This window comes from Lutra lutra, chromosome 16, assembly GCF_902655055.1.
Source record: "Lutra lutra chromosome 16, mLutLut1.2, whole genome shotgun sequence".
NCBI lineage: Eukaryota > Metazoa > Chordata > Mammalia > Carnivora > Mustelidae > Lutra > Lutra lutra.
Window position 1 is genome coordinate 58,504,159 of NC_062293.1, and position 21,589 is coordinate 58,525,747.

At 55.4% G+C, this 21,589-nt stretch overlaps 1 protein-coding gene across 2 annotated transcripts; it reads left to right on the forward strand.

Annotated features, from left to right (window-relative positions):
- Positions 1–151: 151 nt before the first annotated feature.
- On the forward strand, positions 152–21,581 carry ALOXE3 (arachidonate lipoxygenase 3). 2 transcript variants are annotated; one of them, XM_047708918.1, is made up of 16 exons: positions 152–492; positions 980–1,184; positions 1,752–1,956; positions 2,995–3,076; positions 3,826–3,945; positions 4,233–4,358; positions 7,213–7,316; positions 7,617–7,789; positions 8,482–8,625; positions 8,711–8,914; positions 9,009–9,095; positions 9,562–9,731; positions 10,303–10,424; positions 14,591–14,691; positions 15,261–15,431; positions 20,702–21,581. In XM_047708918.1, exons 1-16 carry the CDS (start codon positions 482–484, stop codon positions 20,879–20,881), a joined length of 2,205 nt encoding a protein of 734 aa, XP_047564874.1. In that variant the 5' UTR covers positions 152–481; the 3' UTR covers positions 20,882–21,581. The 2 variants fall into 2 exon arrangements, with proteins under 2 accessions (XP_047564874.1, XP_047564875.1); XM_047708919.1 differs by lacking the exons at positions 152–492; positions 980–1,184; positions 1,752–1,956 and adding an exon at positions 2,395–2,599.
- Positions 21,582–21,589: the final 8 nt, after the last annotated feature.

Consider the following 21,589-nt stretch of genomic DNA (forward strand, 5'->3'; position numbering starts at 1 on the left):
GGCCATGGTTGGGCGGCTGAGGCCGGAGCGCCGGGGAGGCTGGGCCGCTGCGGTGCCGGGACTGGCCGCACGGGGCCGCTACCGGCTGCGGGCCTCCCCGGCGGAGCGGTTTGTCCGCGGCTCCGGTGACCCAGATCCTGGGCATCGCGCGCCGCCCCGGCCGCACCCCCCACCCCCAGGCACTCGGCCCCCGCCCTGCAGGCGGCGGGCGGGCCTCGAGGGGAACCGAGGCCGCGCGGGGCCTTCAGACGCCGTGAGCCCACTTTAGTCCCCTGGCCGGACCCATCCCGAAGGAGGGACCGAGATCGGACGTGCGGCGGAGCGGGGACCGGGGGACCGGGAGTGGGGACGGCGGTGCGCAGTTGGGAGCGACAGGGGAGCTGTGCCTGAGTCCTCTGCAGGGGCGATTCGCCTCGGTGTGGCCGCGGTCACCCGGGACTTACGCCGACTATGGCTCCCTCGCGAGGACTGATTCACATGGATGATTCACAAGTAGGGAATGCGGGTGCCCCGGGCCCAAGCCCGGCTGAGAGGCGCAAGGGGTCTCGGGGCACGTTGGGGAGTGGGCGGACCAGGGCCCCAGGGTAGCAGCGGGCCTCTGACCGAGAGCAGGACAGTGTCCCAGTCACACAGGTGTCATCAGCTCCTCGTCTCCCTCTCAGCCCCGGGTCCCTCCCTTCCCAGCGGAGCTCGGGCTCCTGATACCCATCTGGGTGAGTCCCGTCCTGCCAGCCAGAGAGACCGGCTGTGTCAGAGGCAGGCAAACAACTATTAGGGTGGGGAGAGGGAGCCCGCAGCGAGCTGGGGCAGCAACCGCGAGCTTCGAGCTTCGGGGGAGAGAGGCCAGCGAGCTCCGGAGCATCCAAGATAGAGCGGGGCTTTCCCTGGGAAGCCTCCCTGCCCCTGCCTAGCCCCCTCCTCAGGGGCTCCGCAGCCCGACAGCTCAGCCCCGCCTGACCCGCTGCTCCCTTGCTCCAAGGAGGGACTGCCTGCTGCTGTGGCCACCGCTGCGGGGGCATCCCTCCTTCCTCCCCACCATGGCCGTGTACCGCGTGTGTGTGACCACGGGTCCCTACCTGATGGCTGGCACGCTGGACAACATCTCTGTCACCTTGGTGGGCACTTGTGGAGAGAGCCCCAAACAGCTGCTGGATCGCCTGGGGAGGGACTTCACCCCTGGATCTGTAAGTGCGAGAGACGGAGGAGGGACCCCTGAGACCCAGTGGGCAGGGAACCCTGTAGGAGGAGAGGGTCATTCCCCCAACCCTGCAGAACTCAGGCGCTGACCTCCTCACTGTCCTATTCTGGTCTCTGGCTTTCCTGGGGAGCCCATCCATTCTACCCAGGCAGGGCTGTGAAGAAGGAAGGGGGGCAGTGCTGGGGGTCAGAAGAACTCTACCTGCTTCCTAGCTCCTCCTATCATCCGAGGTGGGCTGAGGGCAAGTCGCTTACCCTCTGTGAGTTGGGGGTTTCCTCTTCTCTGGAGGGGATCTGCTTGCCTCCACCAGGCCCCACGATGCCAAGGAGGCTGCTGAGGTCCAGGATCCACTCTGCTCAGTCGCCCTGCCTCTGGGAGCTGTGGTCACTTCTGCTTGGATGAAGGGGTGCCTTTTCCTAATTCATGCAAAGGCCCTGCATGGCTTAGCGGCCCCTGGTTTATATGCCAGAGCAGGCACAGATGCACGCCCGCAAGGTCTAAGAATGCCCCCGCCGTCCCTCCCCTCTCATCTGTTGGCTTCTTGGTCCCCCAGGTGCAGAAGTACAAGGTGCGGTGCTCTGCGGACCTGGGCGAGCTCTTGCTGCTGCGTCTGCACAAGGAGCGCTACGCCTTCTTCCCCAAGGACTCCTGGTACTGCAGCTGCCTCTGTGTCACGGCCCCCGATGGCACCCGTTCCCACTTCCCCTGCTATCAGTGGATTGAGGGCTACTGCACCATAGAGCTGCGACCAGGAACAGGTGAGCGGGAGGTGGGGGCTGGCCTGGGCTGCAGGAGGCATCCGTGGGGGTCAGGGGGTGGGGGCCTCCCAGAGCCCACGCTGCAAGGAACGCGGGTGGGGTGGAGTTAGGGTTAGGGTAACTGGAACCCAGAGCTCCCAAGTCGATGCTTTCTGAACAAAATTGAGCCTCTAGAGCCCTGGAATTTGAGCAGGGAATTTCTAGGCAGTGTATTCCCCTCTGGGGACGCAAAGACTAGACACACACACTCTTAGCCGCTCACACGACTTATAGACACAGACACAAATGCAAACATACAGAGCCCCGGGTTGCTTTCGGCCGACTCCCTCCGCGCTCCCCCAGAGTGAATTTCTCCTGCACCCAGAGCAGACTTGAGCTGAGAGCAGAGTCACTGGGTGTCGACAGGTGCAGAAGCTGGAAAGGCCTCGCCGATGACTACTATTGGCTTTTCTGGTGTGGACGACGTCCCTGTGACGTGCTCTTAGGATTCGCCCTTGCATCTGGGGGGCCTTTCAAAGATGCTGAGCTCGAGCTCCTTCAGCCTCTGGACCCCCACCCACGTCTCCTGAGCTATCTGATCCCAAGAGGCATGGCCAGGGCTGGTCCAAGTGTTGACATGAGTGTTGACAAGTGTGGATGAGAGGTGAAATCTCAGCCCCCTAGCGGGTTCTTTATCCTAGCATTTCTGTCTGTCCACCGCTTCCCAAAATATATTCATGCATCAGTCATTTTTCAAGAGCAGGGCTTGTGCACAGTGTCAGAGCACCACGCTAGGTGCCAGGAATACACAAAATGACTAAAACGTAATTCCTGCCCCCAAAGAGTCCTGGGAAGGAGGCAAACATACAGTTAGGACGATCGTTATAATTTTGGAGTGAGGTTTCCTTGAGTCCCTTCTGCTGATGAATGTGCGGAGAACATGGGGTATCCCTGTCACTGAGGAGTTGGGTTCAAGGTTAGGGCATTCCGACAAGCTTTCCTGGAGGATATGTTGTTTGAAAAGACACGTGTATGATGAGTACTTTTCATTCTCCACAGCAAAAACCATTTGTCAGGACTCCCTTCCCCTCCTTCTGGACCACAGGAGACGGGAACTCCAGGGCCGACAGGAATGCTACCGGTGAGGGAGGCCTAATTTGACTTCTTTCCCTACCTTTATGCCGATCTCAGCCTCCATCAGACAGTCGCTAACTCTGACCTCAGATCCAACCTTGGGGTCCCGGCTCCAATCAGGACCCTCGTGTAACCCTAACTTTCATCTGAGCTTGACCTGGAGTTCCAGACCCAGAACACCAGTACCAACAATTGTCCCAATAGCATCAGTGAATCCATACTCATCCCCCTCCCCCAGCTGTCCTTGATGGCCCCTGGATGTCAGACATGACCCTGGCCTTGATTGATCTCAGTCCAGCCTCAGCCTCAGCATCCCCCCAAACCAGCCATGATCTTAATCTCAACGCAGACCTCTCTCTGAACCCGTCTGGACGTTTGCATTATCCTAAAATGCTACCCTCACCTAAAGCCTAGTGTCTTCAGGGAGAAAATTCTAATTCTTCATCACCTACCCCAGAAAGTGGATGGTTTCTAGGAGTTTTTTTTTTAATTATTATATTTATTTGATAGAGAGAGACACAGCAAGAGAGAGAGAGAACACAAGCAGGGGGAATGGCGTGGGTGGGGGGTGGGAGAAGCAGCTTCCCCCTGAGCCCAATGTGGGACTCGATTCCAGGACCCCAGGATCATCACCTGAGCCAAAGGCAGATGTCCAATGACCCAGGCACCCAGTTTATGTGAGTTTTAATTTAAAAAGCTGAAGTCTATGTTTACCTTAAGTTTGACTAGCCACCCCTGACCTCTTTCCCCCGGAAGGTGGAAAGTTTACGCCCCTGGCTTTCCCGGCATGATAGACGTCAGCAGCTTTGAGGAGATGGAGACAGACAAGAAGTTTGCCTTGACCAAGATGACACCTCGAGCAGACCAAGGGGACAGGTGAGGGGGGACCCAGGCTGGGGAAGAAGGTGGAGGGATGTGAAGTGAAGGCTGGGACGATGGGGCCCAGACAGCCGGGAACGAGGACTGTGGCGGCAGTCCAAGAGTGAGGGGCGGAATGGGCAGGGGTGGGGGGTGACCCCGAGGGTCTGGTAGGGATGTGGCTTCCAGCGGACAGGGTCGGGCAGGAGTCTGGAGCCAGGGGAGGATCCAGGGAAGGAATGAAGGGGAGTGGGCTGCAGGTCCGTCTGACCGGTGTCTTTCTGTCTCCCTGCCACCCTCCACAGCAGTGGGAATCGGTACCTGCCAGGCTTCCCCATGAAGATTGACTTCCCATCCCTGATGCACATGGAGCCCAACATTCGCTACTCGGCCACCAAGACAGCCTCCCTGCTCTTCAATGCCATCCCCGCGTGAGGCCACTGCCCTCCCTGCACTCCTGTCACTCTCCCTTCTGCCTCCACCCTGCCGGGCATATCCACAGCTCTGTTTCTGTTCCCCCCACCCCCCGCCCCTGTCCCTGGCCCCTCTCTCTGTCCCCTGTCTTCCTCCTCCACTCCAGTCTTCCCCTTCTGTCCCTGGTCTCCCCCCACTCTGTCCCCGGTCTCCCCCACTCTGTCCCGGTCTCCATCAGACAGTCGCTAACTCTGACCTCAGATCCAACCTTGGGGTCCCGGCTCCGATCAGGACCCTCGTGTAACCCTAACTTTCATCTGAGCTTGACCCGGTCTCCCCTTCTCTGTCCCCGATCTCCCCCTCTCTGTCCCCGCTCTCCCCCTGTCTGTCCCCAGTCTCCTCCTTCTCTCTCCATTCTCTGACTCTCCATCACCTCCTCTTTGCTCATTTGTCACCCCCGCTCTTTCCAGTCCTCAAATCTATGAAATGAACAAGCCCCTTCTCAGTGCAGATCTTGGTCCCGGGCCCTGTAGGTGGGACCGTGTTGAACAGGACAGGGAGAGCAGGTCCTAAAGCTTTAAGGAAGTGAAGTCAGACCACCTCGTGTTCAGATCCCAGAACCCACACCTTCCAGCTGGGTGACCTTGATCTTCACGTGGCCTCTAAACCATGTCCTCATTTGTAAAATGACAGTAACACCCTTGCCTGCCTCGTAGGTCTGGGGGAGAGTAAGTGAGATGACACCCAGCACAAAACATCTCTCAGTGGATGTGACTGAGTGTTAGGATGTCATCTTCCACCATGAGGAACTCAGTGTCCCTAGGGAGATGTGTGGCACAGCTAATTAGGAACCAGAGGGGACTTTAGCAGCTGGAGTCCACAGCTGTGGCTCTTCTGGAGGGGGTGCCATCGACCCTCGTGTCCAGTCAGCCTGGGCCAGCAGAGGCCAGCCGGTGGCTCCCGGGAAGGCAGGTGGGACAGAGGCAGGCTTTGGGCCATGGAAAGGAGAGGTGAGCAGAGAGAGGGCAAATCCTGGGCAAAGTCAGGTTGGTTTGTCTGGAGGACGGAGAGGCTTGGCTGACCATCTGTGCAGGGACTGCCTTAGAAAGCCCAGAGGAGTCTGGGGCAAGGGGCTGGGTCCTCCTCCTCGGGGCTTCTGTGCCTGATTGACTGGGAGAAGGACTAGCAGGAAGAGGGCAGAGTGGAGTGAGCGGGGAGCCGGAGAGTGTCTGGGCTGGAGCACAAGGTGGTCGCAGGTGGCTCGGGCCTCAGGCCTGGGCAGGGCTGAGGGATCAGGGTCACCTGAGCTGGTCCCCAGATGGACATGTGGGTCTAGGCAAGGGAAGGCCTGGGAGACCACTAGGACAGCCTGTGTGGGGCTCAGAGGAGGGCCCATGGGCAGAGGGGGCAGGGGGAGCACACATTCGGCAGCCACTTCGGATCCGTGGAGGGCAGGGGTGGTAGCTAGTCTCAGTGTGGGACAATGGCACCAGGCCCTTGGAAAAGGAAGATACTTTCTTTCTCCTTTACTGCCTCTTTTTTTTTTAAAAGATTATTTATTTATTTATTTGACAGAGAGAGGGAGAGATCACAAGTAGGCAGAGAGGCAGGCAGGGGGTGGGGGGGAAGGAGGCTCCCTGCTGAGCAGAGAGCCCGATGTGGGGCTCGATCCCAGGACCCTGAGATCATGATCTGAGTGGAAGGTAGAAGCTTAACCCACTAAGCCACCCAGGTGCACCTCTACTTTTTTTTTTTTTTAAGACTTTACTTATTCATTTATTTGAGGGAGAGAACAAGTAGGGGGATAAGGGCAGAGGGAGAGGGAGAAGCAGGCTCCCCGCTGAGCAGGGAGCCAGAGGTGGGAGTTGATCCCAGGACCCTGAGATCATGACCTGAGCTGAAGGCAGAGGCTTCATAGACTGAGCCCCCCAGGTGCCCCTCCTTGCTTTCTGCTTTAACACTGAGCTCCCATCGGGTGTTTCCCCTCTTTGGGGCCTTACAGAGCAGGTGCTCGGCAAATGCTGTGGACCGAGAGCGGCTCGGGGGACACTCAGGAAGTCGTCCCTGGGGTTGTGAGGTCATGGCGCCCACACCCTTTGGGCACCTGAGCACGCGTACCCTGCCTCCCTCCCCCACCGATTGCCACAAACCCACCTGGTAGGCGGTGCGTTCCCTTCCATTTGACTCGGTGCAGTCAGTGAGTGATTATTATGAATCAGTATGTCAGGCCCGGGGCCAGTCCTGGCCCTAAGGGGCTCACGGGGTCATGTGCAATAGAGGGTGGCTGGAGGACGTGGATTTACCGTGTCACGCAGGGGAAGGAGGAGCGTTTTTGTGGAAGATACACACAAGGTGTGTGTTTACGCGGTGTCCGGCTGTGCTCCATGGCTTGTGTCTTGTTCACAAGACACAAGGCACACAAGACTGTGTCTTGGCTAGGTTTGATCGAAGGTGGAGAGGACGGCCCAGCTCCAAAAAATTCAAACAGTACAGACACCCACAAAATGAAGAGTGTATAGTCCCCCTCCAGTCTGGCGTGCAAAGTACATCTCCAGTTATGATGGGTCGCGAGAAGGCTGTGGTTGGTCCAGACCGCTGGTGGCAGGCGTCCTGGCCAGACAGAGGCCGGCGAAAGTCCGTGACTAGATTGAATCTTGGAGAAAGGCCGAGGCTCCATTGAAGACTGGCTGTGTTCACATATGGACTCACCCCTGCAGAGCCTCAGTGGGCCACTAGACTTTTCTCGAGGGCGCAATGTTAGGCACCTCTGATCAGGACATTGACCTGGTCAGGTCCTTCCAGGCCTCTAGGCTGGGGGGCACAGTGCCCCAGGCAGCCCCAGACCCCACCGTTGCTTCCCCTCCCCTGCAGGTCCTTGGGCATGAAGCTCCGCGGGTTGTTGGACCGCAAGGGCTCCTGGAAGAAGCTGGATGACATCCGGAATATCTTCTGGTGCCACAAGACGGTCATTTCGGGTGCGCAGAGGCAGGCAGATGTCCGTCCTCCCCCCAAGCCCATGCTCGGAGCCCTCCGCCCCATCCTGGGAAGGGGCCCTCTTTCAGCCCTCTCATGGACACCACGGGATTGCAGGACGAGGGGCTCCTGGTTTCCTGGGCGATTCCCCTTAGGAGCTCATGACACCTCCCCTTCCTCTGGGAGGGCACAGGAATAGGGGAGTGAGGACCGAGAAATACTCTCCCTGCCGCAGAGACGGTCAAGGGTTGGATCTTGGGAAGCGGTTTCCAGGCCAAGCAGCCCTGTCTCTTGCCCCCTAGAGTACGTTACAGAGCACTGGTGCGAGGACCCCTTCTTCGGGTACCAGTACCTGAACGGCGTCAACCCCATCATGCTCCACTGCCTCTCCAGTTTGCCCAGCAAGCTGCCCGTCACCAATGACATGGTGGCCCCCTTGCTGGGACCCGACACCTGCCTGCAGACAGAACTAGAGGTGGGTGAGGTGCCATTATTAACAAGGGATGTGTGTGGCTGGGAGTGGTGGGATGGTTGTGTCTGCAGCCCACCCTGCACCTTTGGGTTGGAGCAGAAGGGGAGGGGGGCTGGATGGGGCTGGGCATGGCTGGGAGCCTGAGGGAGGCTTGGGGGATGGTACACGTGAGCAGGACGGCATGGAAGAGAAGACCCTGACTGTGTTCTGGGGCCTCCAAGATCCACAGTCCTGGGGCCCAAAGAAAGCGATTTTAGGACAGGTGGAAGGAAGGCAGTGCCTCTGGATACAAGAGAACAGTCATGGAGACCAGGAGCTCGGAGGGCGTGGTGGGGAGATGATCATCAGTCTCTCTGGGGCAGCCTCCAGGAGGCTGGAGATGGGGCAGTCGGTTCTCAGGTCATTTTCTTGTTGTGGGATATACTGACAGGGTTACTGAGTTGAGAGAGCAGGAAGGACCAGGTAGGGGGGGGCCTGGGAGAGGACGCCAGCTTCCGCGGGTGGGAGGTGCCGCACCAGGGACTCAGCTGGACCTCATTCCGGACATTCTGGGGAGGGCGGGGTACCGAACTCTAGCCAGGAGCGCAGGCACCGAGCATTACTGAGGCCCCGGCTGGTGTGGGAGTGGGCGGGGGACAGAGAGGGCAGCGCAGCGCGAGTAGGAGGGCGCTGTGAGTCTCTGTGTGCTCCCCCAGAGGGGGAACATTTTCCTAGCCGACTACTGGATCCTGGCCGACGCCCCCGTCCACTGCCTCAACGGCCGCCCCCAGTACGTGGCCGCCCCGCTCTGCCTGCTGTGGCTTAACCCGCAGGGGGCGCTGGTGCCCCTGGCCATCCAGGTGAGCGCCGGGGCGGAAGGCCGGGGAGGGCTCAGGAGCACGCTAGTAGTCTTGAGCCTCACTCCCTTATTATTCTGGGGCGCAGCTCAGCCAGACCCCCGGGCCCGACAGCCCCATCTTTCTGCCTACGGACTCTTACTGGGACTGGCTTCTGGCCAAGACGTGGGTGCGCAACTCCGAGTTCCTGGTGCACGAGAACAACACGCACTTTCTGTGCACGCATCTGCTGTGCGAGGCCTTCGCCATGGCCACGCTGCGCCAGCTGCCGCTCTGCCATCCGATCTACAAGGTCTGTGGGCACCCCCGGGCGGGGGCCAGAGCGGGCGGGCCGGTTCGGCCTGCTCCCCTGACCTTCGGCTCCTGTGCGCTCATCCCGCCCGCAGCTCCTGCTCCCCCACACTCGCTACACGCTGCAGGTGAACACCATCGCGCGGGCCACGCTGCTCAACCCCGAGGGCCTGGTGGACAAGGTGCGGCCTTCGCCCCCGGCCCCCCGCGCCCCGCCTCTGAAGCCCCGCCCCGAGGACGCTTTGCCCCGCCCACAAGCCTCTTCGGCCCCCAATCCCGCCTCGCCGTCCCTGCCAGCCCCATCCTACAAGCCCCGCCTCTCCGCGCCGGTTCCCCCAACTTGCCCCGCCCACGATCCCGGGCCCCGCCCCCTCAGGCCTCCGAAGTCTCCTGGAGGTGGGCAGGGCAGCCCCCCTGGATCGCTCCTCCCGCGGCCCCTGCGCCGGCGTCACTGCTTTCTTTCAGTTACCCATATCTAAGGAATTTCTCCCATGCACGTATTAGGGCTGCCGCTTCCGAGGCGCGCGTCAGTCCCCGTGGAGGGGTTTGATCCGTGTCTTGGACTCCTTGATTAACACCCCTAGGGCTGAGTCCCTAGCCTCGTCTCGTCCCCAAGTCCCCAAGCCGGGCTGTGTTGTGTGTTCTCAGGTCACCTCGGTTGGAAGACAAGGCCTCCTCTACCTCATAAGCACGGCTCTGGCCCACTTCACCTACACCGATTTCTGCCTTCCGGACAGCGTGCGGGCCCGCGGCGTCCTGGCCATCCCCAACTACCACTACCGGGACGACGGCCTGAGGATCTGGGCGGCCATTGAGAGGTGCGGGGTGCGGGCCCGGTCCCCTGTAGCCAGTCTGGCCCCACCAGGGCCTTCTGGCTGGGGCGGGGGCAGGGCAGTGTGGACCCCTGTTCTCATGCAGGCTGGAGTGTTTGGGGCTGGGGGTCGTGGGTGCTTCAGGTCCCCGCAGGGAGCTCCCCCAGGGCGAGAATTGGGGTTGGGGTCCTCGATGAAATGACTGCTGGCTTGGGAGGGGCTGGGTTGTGTATGAACACAGCAGCAGAGAAAGGAGAGAACAGGGAGTCCAGAGGAACGGAGTGGGGGGCAGGTGCAACAGTGAGGTGTGGGCCGGGGACCCCAGACTCTCCTCAGTGCACTTCCCACTCCCAGACCCCTAGGTGGGAAGGAGGCCCAGACCACCCATGGCTCAGGAGTCCCCAAACCTGGGCCTTCAGGTTCCCTCTGGATCTGGGGGCTCCCACTGGACTGAGGTGGGATCTTGGTGGACACTGGCTGTCTGGCTCTCCCCAGTCTGAGTGGCACTGGGCTTTGGATTTCTGGCGGGGCCCAAGCCCAAGGTCTCCCCCTTGGCACTAGCATCTCTTTCCTGCAGCTTTGTCTCAGAAATCGTGGGCTACTATTACCCCAGCAATGTGTCTGTGCAGCAAGACTCGGAGCTGCAGGCCTGGGTCGGCGAGATCTTTGCTCGGGCGTTCCTGGGCCGGGAAAGTTCAGGTATCCCATCCCCCACTCACCAGCTCTCAAAGACCCGGTGTTCCCTCTGGCCTCACCTGTTACCTGGTTCTTATTTAGGGACAAGCCTTTGAAGTGCATCCTATCATTAGCCCCGCTGAACAGATGAGGAACAGGCATAGAGAAGGCTTTGCAGATAGGGGCAGAGGTGGGATCCAGAGCTGGCTCTCACGGTCTCCGAAGTCCTTTCTCGTGGCCACTGCTCTGTGACCCTCTGGTTCTTCCTCGACCTTTACTTGAGCCTGTCCATTCACTGCTGCCTGTGGAGCTAGGTGGATGTGTCCCATCACGTGGTAGGAGCTGTCTCCAGCCTCAAAGTTTGAGGATTCTGGAACCTTCTCTCGTACTTCCTCATGCTTGTCCCACCAGGTGGCCCTCTATCCACCAGCCTCTTTCATTTCTTTTGGCCTCATGGAGTGACGCGGTCCTGCTGCTGCCTGGTTCTTCCCTACTAACACCTAACACTAACGTCCCCCCTTCTTCTGACACTGCCCGAGAGGCTTTTGAGACCCACTGACACGACTCCAGTGGCCCCCTCTTCCACCTCCTTTGCTTAACCTCAGCAGACCATCCTCCCTTCCTTAACATCTTCCCTTAGCCCTAGGAAGGAAACATCCCCTGAGCCTCCCACTTCCTCCCAGGCCTCTGCCACCACCCCATCCCAGCTATTGGCTTGTCCCAACTGGGTCTGTTTCCTCTCTACCCTCCCGTAATGGAGTGATCCCTTCTCCCATGTCTCCTCTGCTGCTGATTCCAGACTTGGAAAATCCCCTGCCCCCCATTCCCTGAAGAACTTTCCATTTTCGCTGCTGTCTCATTGTCACTTTGAGACCAGCACACAAAAACTACCAGCTACAGGTTCTGAGACTTCTTTTTTCCCTTTAAACAACAAATTTTAAACATAGAGTAGAGAGTATAACATAACGAACACCCATTCGCCCACGGCCCAGATTCAACAAACACTCATTTGATTAATCTCTTGCTTTTGTTTATTGCTGAAGTCTTTTAAATTACACCCATTTCCTATTTTACTCCAAATCAATAGGCAACTCCAAAAAAATGTTTTTCTACGGAACCACAATACTGTCATCACGCTCAACAAAATTGACGATAAACTCCAATATGGACCCATAGAGGGAGAGGCAGACTCCCCATTGAGCAGGGAGTCCCACACGGGGCTCTATCCCATGACCCTGAGATTGTGACCTGAGCCAGAAACAGATGCTTAACCAAATGAGCCACCCGGGCACCCCCTTTTGGATCTTTATTTTATTTTATTTTTTTTAAAGATTTTATTTATTTATTTGACAGAGAGAAATCACAAGAAGGCAGAGAGGCAGGCAGAGAGAGAGGAGGAAGCAGGCTCCCTGCTGAGCAGAAAGCCCGATGTGGGGCTTGAACCCAGGACCTGGGATCATGACCTGAGCCGAAGGCAGCAGCTTAACCCACTGAGCCACCCAGGCGCCCCTATTTTATTTTTTTTTAAGATTTTATTATTTATTAGACACAGAGAGAGAGAGAGAGATCACAAGTAGGCAGAGAGGCAGAGAGAGAGAGAGAGAAATAGGCCCCCTGCTGAGCAGAGAGCCGGATGCGGGGCTCGATCCTAGAACCCTGAGATCATGACCTGAGCCGAAGGCAGAGGCGCCACCCCCGGCACCACTCCCTGCGCCACCCGGGCACCCCCTTTTGGATCTTTAAAGGATGAACCGCCCCTTGCTTTGCAAGCCCACTGTTAATCCTGGACTGACCTGATCCTGACGGCTTCCTCCCCTAGCCCAGAGCATTTTTTTTCCTCTTTGGGGCTGTCTCTTATTTAAGACCTGGGGCAGCCAGGGGTCTAATTACTGCTGGCTGACTCTCTATCTTACTTTATTCAACCTGTCTCTGACTCTGCAAGCTTATCGGAGTTCAAGGCAAGGCACACTCATTAATTAACTTCAGTCAGTGCGACTTTTGCTTCCATATTTCACGGGGAACAAATTAACGACAGAAGCTACAGAAAAATTCCCACAGAGGGCCTGACTTCCTTGGCCTTTTAATCTCAGCCCTTCCAGGTCAGACTATCTACCGCGAAGGGAACATCCAGAAAATTCCCCGGGACTCCCAGTCAGACGCCTGGTCTTTCCCCCACCGCTCTGCATCCCGACTGCAAGCTCTGAAGCCATCTTTGGCTCCCACTCTGTCTTCCTGTTTGCCTAAATCCGGTTGGGTGACCAATTCCTTTTGTCGTCCTCCTGTCCCCCTGTCACCACCCCATCCTGTTTCCCATAGTGTGGTAGCTGCTTCTCTATAGGACTCACCATTCCCAGCCTCTTGCTGCCCGCCCATCCGATCTGTGGGGCCACCACCCTGACCATCCTCCGAAATTTTTCCAGAAACTGCGGGGCCTGGCCCATGCCGCGGCCTCGCCTCCAATAAGGACCCTCCCTGCACCTTTGCCTTGCTGATGCCTCATTCCTTCCGGCTCTGCCTTCTTACCTTCTTAGGCATTCACTCCTGTCAACCAATAATTACTGGGCTCTCAGTATTAAGTATTGTTCTCGCAGCTGGGGTTCAGCAGTGACCATGACAGACAGAACTCCTGGCCTTCACTGAGCTTCCCATTCTGGCAGGGAGATTTGGAGAATCAACAAACAAATATGTCAGGGGGTGGGCGAGGAGCGTTCAGGATAAGGAAACAGCCCGTTGAGGTAGAGGGAGTTATTTCAGCTAGGTGGTCCGGGAAGGCCTCTCGGAGGAGGTGATGTTTGAGCAGAGAGCTGAAGGAAGTGAGAGCGCTAGTTCTGCGAATAACTGGTTTTCGCAAGGGGCTGACGCGATTGGATGTATGATTCTAAAGGATCGTCGCTCTGGCTGTCAGGGGGGAAGGGTGGAAGCAGGTGGGTTCATGCGGGGGCGACATGATGGAGACCAGGATGTGGTGAGACAGGATTGGCTTCTGGAAGTATTGCCTGATATGCGCGACGTGAGATAAAAAGAGGAAAGAGCACACAGGCTGTGGTCTGAGCGACTGGATGGAGCCACTGAAATGGGACCACAGTGGGCAGGACGGGTCTGGGGAGTGTGCGAGGGAGGGGACCAAGCATCAGGGTTTGCAGGTGAGCTGTCTGAGAGGTGGCACAGACACCCATCTTGGAGCATCAGGGGGCACCCGCAATTATGCCCATGGCTTCATCTAGAATTCAGGGGCCAGGCGGAGCGGGAGGTGTGAATTTGGGAGTCATCGGCCCGTGGGAAGCAGTCAAAGCCATTGATTTGGACGAGAGCAGTGATGTAGAGAGGAGAGGACTCAGAGCTGAGCCTGAAAATGCCTTCTTCCTCTGTCATCTTTTTCCTATCCAGAGCTCACCCACTCTTCTCTTCCTGCAGGGATGTCTCCCCTAAGCGCTTCAGCCCCAGGGTCTGTTTCTGCCCTGCCCGGGCTCTCCTCGGGTTGCCGAGCCCTGGCCTTGGAGCCCCCTTCTGTTTCCATCACTGTGAACTTATGAGTAATGCACTCTGGTCACCTGCTTTTGTTGCTAAGCCCAGCTGTTGCAACGTTCTGCCATTGGGTGCTTGGACAAGTCTTGGTGAACTGGGTAGAATTAGATCATTAAGTGCTGGGGCGCCTGGTAGTTCAGTCTATTGGGCATCCGGCTCTTGGTTTCAGCTCAGGTCATGATCTCAGGGTTCCCGGGATCAAACCCCATGTCAGGTTCCACGCTCCGTGGGAAGATTCTCTCTCTCCATTTCCCTCTCCCTCTGCCCCTACCCCCATTCTTATTCTCTCAAATAAATAAATAAATAAATAACTCTTAAAAGGTCATTAAGTGTTATCAGGGGCTGCAGATAGACGTGGGGAGAAGAGCCAGATTGGCTGTCAGCTTGAACTTGGCTCCTTCCTCATGAGCTCTGCTGGCTGGGCATTTCCTGATCTAATCCCAGTAGATAGCTCCTATCCTCACCCCCTTCAGAGACTTCAAACCTTGGTGATGACTGACTGTCCCTAACCTCAGCCCAGACCTAATCTTAGTCAAAAGACAAAAGTGGCCAAATGCTCAGCCCTCTCGTCCTCACTCTCCCCTTGCAGTGAGCCCCAGCCCCAAGCTGCTCCTAGGAATCTGGTCCCCTCCCTCCACACCCTTTTCCCTTCCTCCCACACCCAGGCTTCCCACGCCGACTGTGCACTCCAGGAGAGCTGGTGAAGTTCCTCACTGCTGTCATCTTCAACTGCTCCGCCCAGCACGCCGCTGTCAACAGTGGGCAGGTGAGGTGGCAGGGGGCAGGCTTGGGGGCACTGGGCTATGCAAGGCTGGGATCAGTCCTGGACGTGAGGCCAGAGTTGGGGTTGAGAGCATGGGTGGGTCAGGGTTGGGGTGGGTTTACAATTGTGGCTGAGGTTGGGTGGTGACTGGGTGGAGTGGAGGAGTGAAGGGTCAGTGTTGGATGAGGTCTGGGTGGAGTGGGGTTCAGGCTTGTAATGGTGACTCCAGCTGGTGTTTTGTTGGGAAGAAAACCTATAGGGCCTGTCCTGGTAAGGACACAGCCAAGGGGAGTATCAGGCCGCACTGGGTGGCATGCCAGCTCTTTGGTTCTGCTCCTTCCTTGGTGATTCACTCCACCTAGTCCAGGAACACTGGGTGGGGAGTGACAAGGGGTGAGCCTCCTACCCCACTTCTGGAATTTTCTACCCTGTACCCCCTTCCCCTTCCCTTTCCTCCATCCCTTCATTTCTCAACTGCGAGATGTGGGATGGTAGGAGCAGGATCAGGAATGATGAAGGAGCTGGTTCTCTCCCTCTGGCCAGCTGACTCAACTGGGGTGGGGTCTCTACAGCATGACTTTGGGGCCTGGATGCCCAATACCCCATCATCCATGAGGCAGCCTCCACCCCAGACCAAGGGCACCGCCACCCTGAAGAGTTACCTAGACACCCTCCCAGAAGTGAATGTCACCTGTAACAACCTTCTCCTCTTCTGGTTGGTCAGCCAGGAGCCCAAAGACCAGGTGTGTACGGGGTATGGGATGGGATGGGGGTGGAGGTTTACAGGGCCTGGGCAGTGGCCATGGTGGTAACTGTTCCAGGGGGGCTTGGGGACCGAGTGCTGTCATTTATGCCCATTGCTGAGCTTGCTTGGGTTCCTTGGTTTCCTTAGGAAATGATAGTTGATCCCCAAAGACATACATTGGAACAAACACCAATTTAGTGGCTGGGACACAATGTCTATCAAATTCGCCAGTTTACCAATCCACTCACTCATCTGTCTGTTTATCCATCCATCCATCTATCCCACCCACCCATCCACCCATGTGTCCATCCATCATCCATCCATCCTTTCATCTATCCATCTGTCCATCCATCCTCCCATCCATCCATCCCTCCCTCCCTCCCTCCATCCATCCATCCCCCCATCCATCCAGCCCTCCCTCCCTCCCTCCATCCATCCATCTATCCATCCGCACATCCATCCACCCATCCATCCATCCATCCATCCATCCATCCACCTATCCATCCGTCCATCCATCCATCCATCCATCCACTCACCCATCCACCTATCTATCCATCCATCCAACCATCTTTCCTTCCATCCATCCATCCATCCATCCACCCACCCACCCATCCACCCATCCATCCATCCATCAATCCATCCATCCATCTATCCATCCATCCATCCATCCATCCATTCATCTATCCGTCCATCCATCCATCCATCCATCCAACCATCCTTCCATCCATGCATCCATCCATCCTTCCACCCACTTCTTCATCCACCAACCATTCATCCATTAACTTTCCATCCATTCATCTAAATATTCACCACATGTTATTTTGGGGACTCCCTACATGTCAAGATGGCACCAGGCACCAGGCATATAAAGCTGAATGAGACCTTCCTGCCTTCTGGAATCCAGTCTACTTGAGGAGACACACAGGGACATGAAAAAGGGCATCACAGTGTTGTAGGAATCATTTATGTACAAATGTGTACTTCATGAGCATTTGCAATGTGTCATACATTGGTGGGCAGATATGAACCCTATCCTCATGAACTTAGTCTCGTAACAGAGGTGAGAATGGGGACTTGTGGAACCTGACTGAGTCTGGGCAAACCCAGGAAGGCTTCTTGGAGGAAATGACATCAAAGCTGAAACCTACAGGTCAAGTAAGAGCTTGGCAGACAAAGGAAGGGCAGGGTTAGTTTCTAGGCAGGAGGAAGGACACAACCAAGTGAAATGAAGTGAAGGTGAGTCCGTTGGTGTGTTGGTAGGATTGCAAATGGTTCAGTGCGGGCACAGTGCTCATTCAGAGGACAGGGAACCACTGAAGAGCTTTAAGCCCCCCGGGGTGACATGGCTGAATCTGTGTTTTAGCAAGAGCGCCTCTGTGGCTGTGTGGATGGTTGAGGGGGCAGTTCTAGGTAGAAGCAGGCAAGGAGGCTGTCAGGTCGGCTTGGTCAGGAGAGCAGATCCTTGATCGCCAATTACCAATATTTCTATTAACACGTGGGGTCATCTGTCCCGCCTCTGTCCTCCTGGTCTTGTTCACAAGCCCTCTGACGTCACAGGAATGTCATTTCTCATGCTTGACTCCTTTTGGTGCAGATGTGTGTTATCTTCCTAACAAGTTTTAATTACTATCTCATGGCCTGGGAATGCCAGGATTGTCTCTGGATCCTTCTCCTTTCTGGTCCCATTTCTCAGGGACTTGGAGACATTCTTTTTTTTTTTTTCATTATAAAGGAAAACACTCTGCTTTTTGTTTTGTTTTGTTTTTTGTCTACTCGCAGAATATTACTATTCCCAATACTTTCACTCACTCCTTCTAGCCACTGAATGCGTGTGGGACCAGCAGGTGTCAGATAATTTAACTCCATTCTGACACTCTCTGTGCAGAGAGTGTCAGGTCCCATTGGTTCAGACTCAGTCCCACAAGATGCCAACCCCCTCTGATGCCACCCACAAGCCTAGGTGCTTCTGACCCACCAGCTAAAAATCAGAGGTTTCTACAACAAACCCCCCCCAGGCCCAGGTTTGGTCATTTGCTGTACCAGCTCACAGAACTCAGGGAAGACCGTTTACCTATTAGATTACTGGTTTATTATAAAAGGACATAGCTCTGAACAGCCAGAGATGTGGTGGGCAAGGTGTGTGGGAATGGGTGCAGGGCTGACTGGCCCTCCCTGGCTTCCCCGCACTCCCCATACATCCGCATGTGCACCACCCGGGAAGCTCTCCAGTCCCCTGCTGCTAGGGTTTTTCTGTTTCCTTGTTACCTAGGTGCCATTGATTGAATCATTTGACCACTGAGGATTAAGTCAACCTCCAGCCCCTCTCTCCTCCCTGGAGGCTGGGGGTTGGAGATGAAAGTTCCAACCCTCTAATCACAAGGCTGGCTTTCCTGGCAACCACCCCCATCCTTAGGGGCTTTCCAGAAGTCACCAAATGAAATGTAAACTCAGGTGTGGTTGAAAGGGCCTTATTATGATAACAAGATACTTTTAACACTCAAACGCTTACAAAATTATAAGGGTTTTAGGAGCTCTATGCCAGGAATGGGAGGAAGCCCAAATGTATGTTCCTTTTTTATTTTTTTTTAAGATTTTTATTTAGTTATTTGACAGAGAGAGAGCGAGAGAGGGAACATAAGCAGGGGCAGTGGGAAAGGGAGAAGCAGTCTGCCCTCGGAGCAGGGAGCCCAATGTGGGTCTCAATCCCAGAACCCTGGGATCATGACCTGAGCTGAAGGCAGACGCTAATGACTGAACCACCCAGGTGCCCCACCCAATGTATATTCCTTACTGTAAACCACAACATCACAGTGGTGAGGCATGATAGGCAAGAGGTTGAGGGTGGAGGGCTCCTTTCTAGAAGCCAGTGGGGGGGGGGGTCTAACCTAGAAAATTACAATAGCAAAAACAACAATAACAGTAGCTATTGCTTTTTGGGGATCCAGCATGTCTCAGTCATTAAATCAGATACCTTATGTATGCTATTTTAAAATATGAAGTAAGTAAGGAGCTTTGTTTAAAATGCTTAGTACAGTGCCTAACATATAGGTGTTCAATAGATGGTAGTTCCTTTTTTTTTAAGATTTAAAAAAATTTAAAAAAAGATTTTATTTATTTACTTGGCAGAGATCACAAGTAGTCAGAGAGGCAGGCAGAGAGAAAAAAAGGGGGAAGCAGGCTCCCCGCTAAGCAGAGAGCACAATGCGGGGCTCAATCCCAGTACCGGGGCTCAATCCCAGGATCCTGGGATCATGACCTGAGCTGAAGGCAGAGGCTTTACCCACCCAGGTGCCCCCTTTTAAAAAAAAATTAAGTAAACTCTACCCCCCACGTGGGGCTCCAACTCACAACCCTAGGATCAAGAGTCACATGTTCCACCAGTGGAACTGGCCAGGCACCCCAAATGGTAGTTGCATTTTATAGGGAAGAAAACTAAGCAAGTTGGTTCAGAAACACTAAGTACGTTGCACAAGGTCACAGAGCTAGTACGCAGGCTTCTAACCCAGCCTGTCATGTTCTTGTGTTTCCACGTTCCATGTTTCTGCTTTTTGGACAGCTACACTATCGTTTTATTTATTTTTATTTATTTATTTCTTTATTTGAGAGAGAGAGAGAGAGAGAGATATCACAAGTAGGCAGAGAGGAAGGCAGTGGTGGTGGTGGGGGAGGCAGGCTCCCTGCTGAGCAGAGAGCCTGATGCAGGGCTCCATCCCAGGACCCTGAGATCATGACCTGAGTCAAAGGCAGAGGCTTAACCCACTGAGCCACCCAGGTGCCCCTACACTATCGTTTTAGGAGTTAGATGTCAATCCAGTAAATAAGACATAACACTGATTCTTTGAAAAGACCAATAAAACAAAGAAACCAGAGACAATCCCAATCAAGAGAGACAAGAGACGAGAGAGAGACCAATGTACAACATTTGGGAGGAGTGGAAAAGCAAACAGCCAATAATTGAGAAGGTTGAAGAAATTAAAAGAAAACATGACTTGCAGTTTTGGAAATCAAGGTGAAAGAGATGATTTTCTAGGAAAATGATAAAGAAAAATTGACACCAGAAGAGATGAAAACCACACATAAATGGAAAAGGGTGTAAAAGGTCTGATCCCCCTTCTTGCAAAGGGGGGTTCTACTCAACCTTCAAGGACCAAGTCATTTCTAAATTACTCAAACTTCTCTAAAGTATAGAAAAAAAGTGGACACTCCCCAAATCAAGTTACTGGGACCCTTGATAACTGCAGCCGGCCAAGGTGATGCTGTTAAGAAGGGAAGTGGGTCTCCGGTAGAAAGTCCCAGTCCCAGATCCACACTTCCCCCGGTGTGACCCTGGATGTGTAATCAGGCCTCTCCAAGCCTCAGTTTCTTTATCTGTGAAGTGGGAATGATAAGAGCACCTGTCTAACAGGATTGTTGTGCTGTCATGATAGTCCATGTCAAAGGCTTGCAACGTGTTAGCTGTAATTAAGAAAATGAAATTATAAACGTGTTCCACTTAGCTGCAAAGATCTTAAAAATACATCATTAGTCAATGAAGGCCAATACTACATAGTAAGACAATAATATGCCACACTGAGGTCTCGTTTATTCTAGGAATGAGAGGAATGAGAGGTCGGTTCACCCTGATGAAATCTAACGATGTAATTTATTACATCAATAAAGTAACACCATATAATCATCTCAATACGTGAAAGAAACATTTGGGAAGTACGGACAGTCATTACTGATGAACACTCAGTGTAAAGTGAAATCCCATACCACCTTTTAAAGATTTTATTTTTTTTGCTAGAGAGAGAGCGCACAAGCAGGGACAGCGGAAGAGGGAGAAGCAGGCTCTCCCTCGAGCAGGGAGCCCGACGCGGGGCTCGATCCTATGACTGGATCATGACCTGAGCCAAAGGCGGATGCTTAAAGACTGAGCCCTCCAGCGCCCCTGGAGGGGACCCTTAAAGATGTCTGGTCCAAGGCCTGGCTTCCTGGTGCAGAAACGGTCTTCGAGCAGGACTGTTAGGCAGAGGGCTACCAGCAGAGGGAGCACTAGCCTCGGGCTGACCATTCCTGCCGCTCGCCCCCTCTGGGTTGCAGGGTGTCCGGTCTGCTCTGCGCAGCTCCCCGGAGTGGGGAATAGTGGCTGGGATGGTCTGAGTTTACAGTGGCTGTTCTGGGTGAAGCCCTTGGAGCCACCGTGACTGTGCGGTGGCCAACGTGGTCCTTCACTCTCTTTCATCTCATCCCCAATGTCCTCCTGACCATCCCCGGGTTTTTTAACAGCGGCCCCTGGGCACCTACCCGGACGAGCACTTCACGGAGGAGGCCCCTCGGCGGAGCATCGCCGCCTTCCAGAACCGCCTGGCCCAGATCTCGCGGGAGATCCGGGAGCGGAACCAGGGGCTGGAGCTGCCCTACGCCTACCTGGACCCTCCCCTCATCGAGAACAGCGTCTCCATCTGACCCCCTCCTCTCCCAGCCCTGGAAGAAAGGCTCCAGCGCCAGCACAGGAGGAGGGCCGGCTTGTCAGGGTCCTCTCGTTCCGGCTCAGCCAGACTTTCGCTGCACCTGGGGTCTTTTCCACCCAGGGTGGCGCTAGCTTCCTACAGGTGGGCCCTGAGCGGTGAGGGACCCACATAGTAGCGTCCAGGGTGAGAAGCCGCTGCCTAAGGTCGAGGGCACAGCAGGTCCTTCGAGAGAAAGGCAGCCCCATCACCCCGTGCTCTACTTGGGGCAGGCTCCTAACTTCTCCTGTGGGAACCTACCTCCTCCCACTGGGAACCCCACAGGGACTCTGAGCTCCCCCTTCCTGTACCCCCCCACCCCCCCACCCCGTCTTCAAACTCTTCCTCTTACCTTGTCGCTTTTTTCCCTCCGGCTTTCCTCCAAACCTAGGACCGACCAGTCTAACTTCCCTCTCTGGAAGAACCTGGAAAACGGTCAAGAAAAGATGTATGTCCTGGGTCTGCTCTGGGGTCCCTGGTGACCCCATCAGCATCTTTAAGGGGAGGGTTAGGATTAGAGCTCAGCTTCCATGGACCTCTAGCTGCAGGCCAGGGAGTCTGGGTGTGTGCGGGGACCCTCCCCAGCCCTTGTCCTGTCCCCTCCCTGCTGCTTTCCTGTCCTTGAGCCCAGTGAATTTAATAAAGTCCAATATATTTGGCTCCCATT

Coding starts and splice junctions, on each gene's coding strand:
- ALOXE3 (XM_047708918.1), top strand. Junction 4,359..7,212: donor CTCTTCAATGCCATCCCCGC/GTGAGGCCACTG, acceptor CCTCCCCTGCAG/GTCCTTGGGCATGAAGCTCC. Junction 15,432..20,701: donor GCCAGGAGCCCAAAGACCAG/GTGTGTACGGGG, acceptor GTTTTTTAACAG/CGGCCCCTGGGCACCTACCC.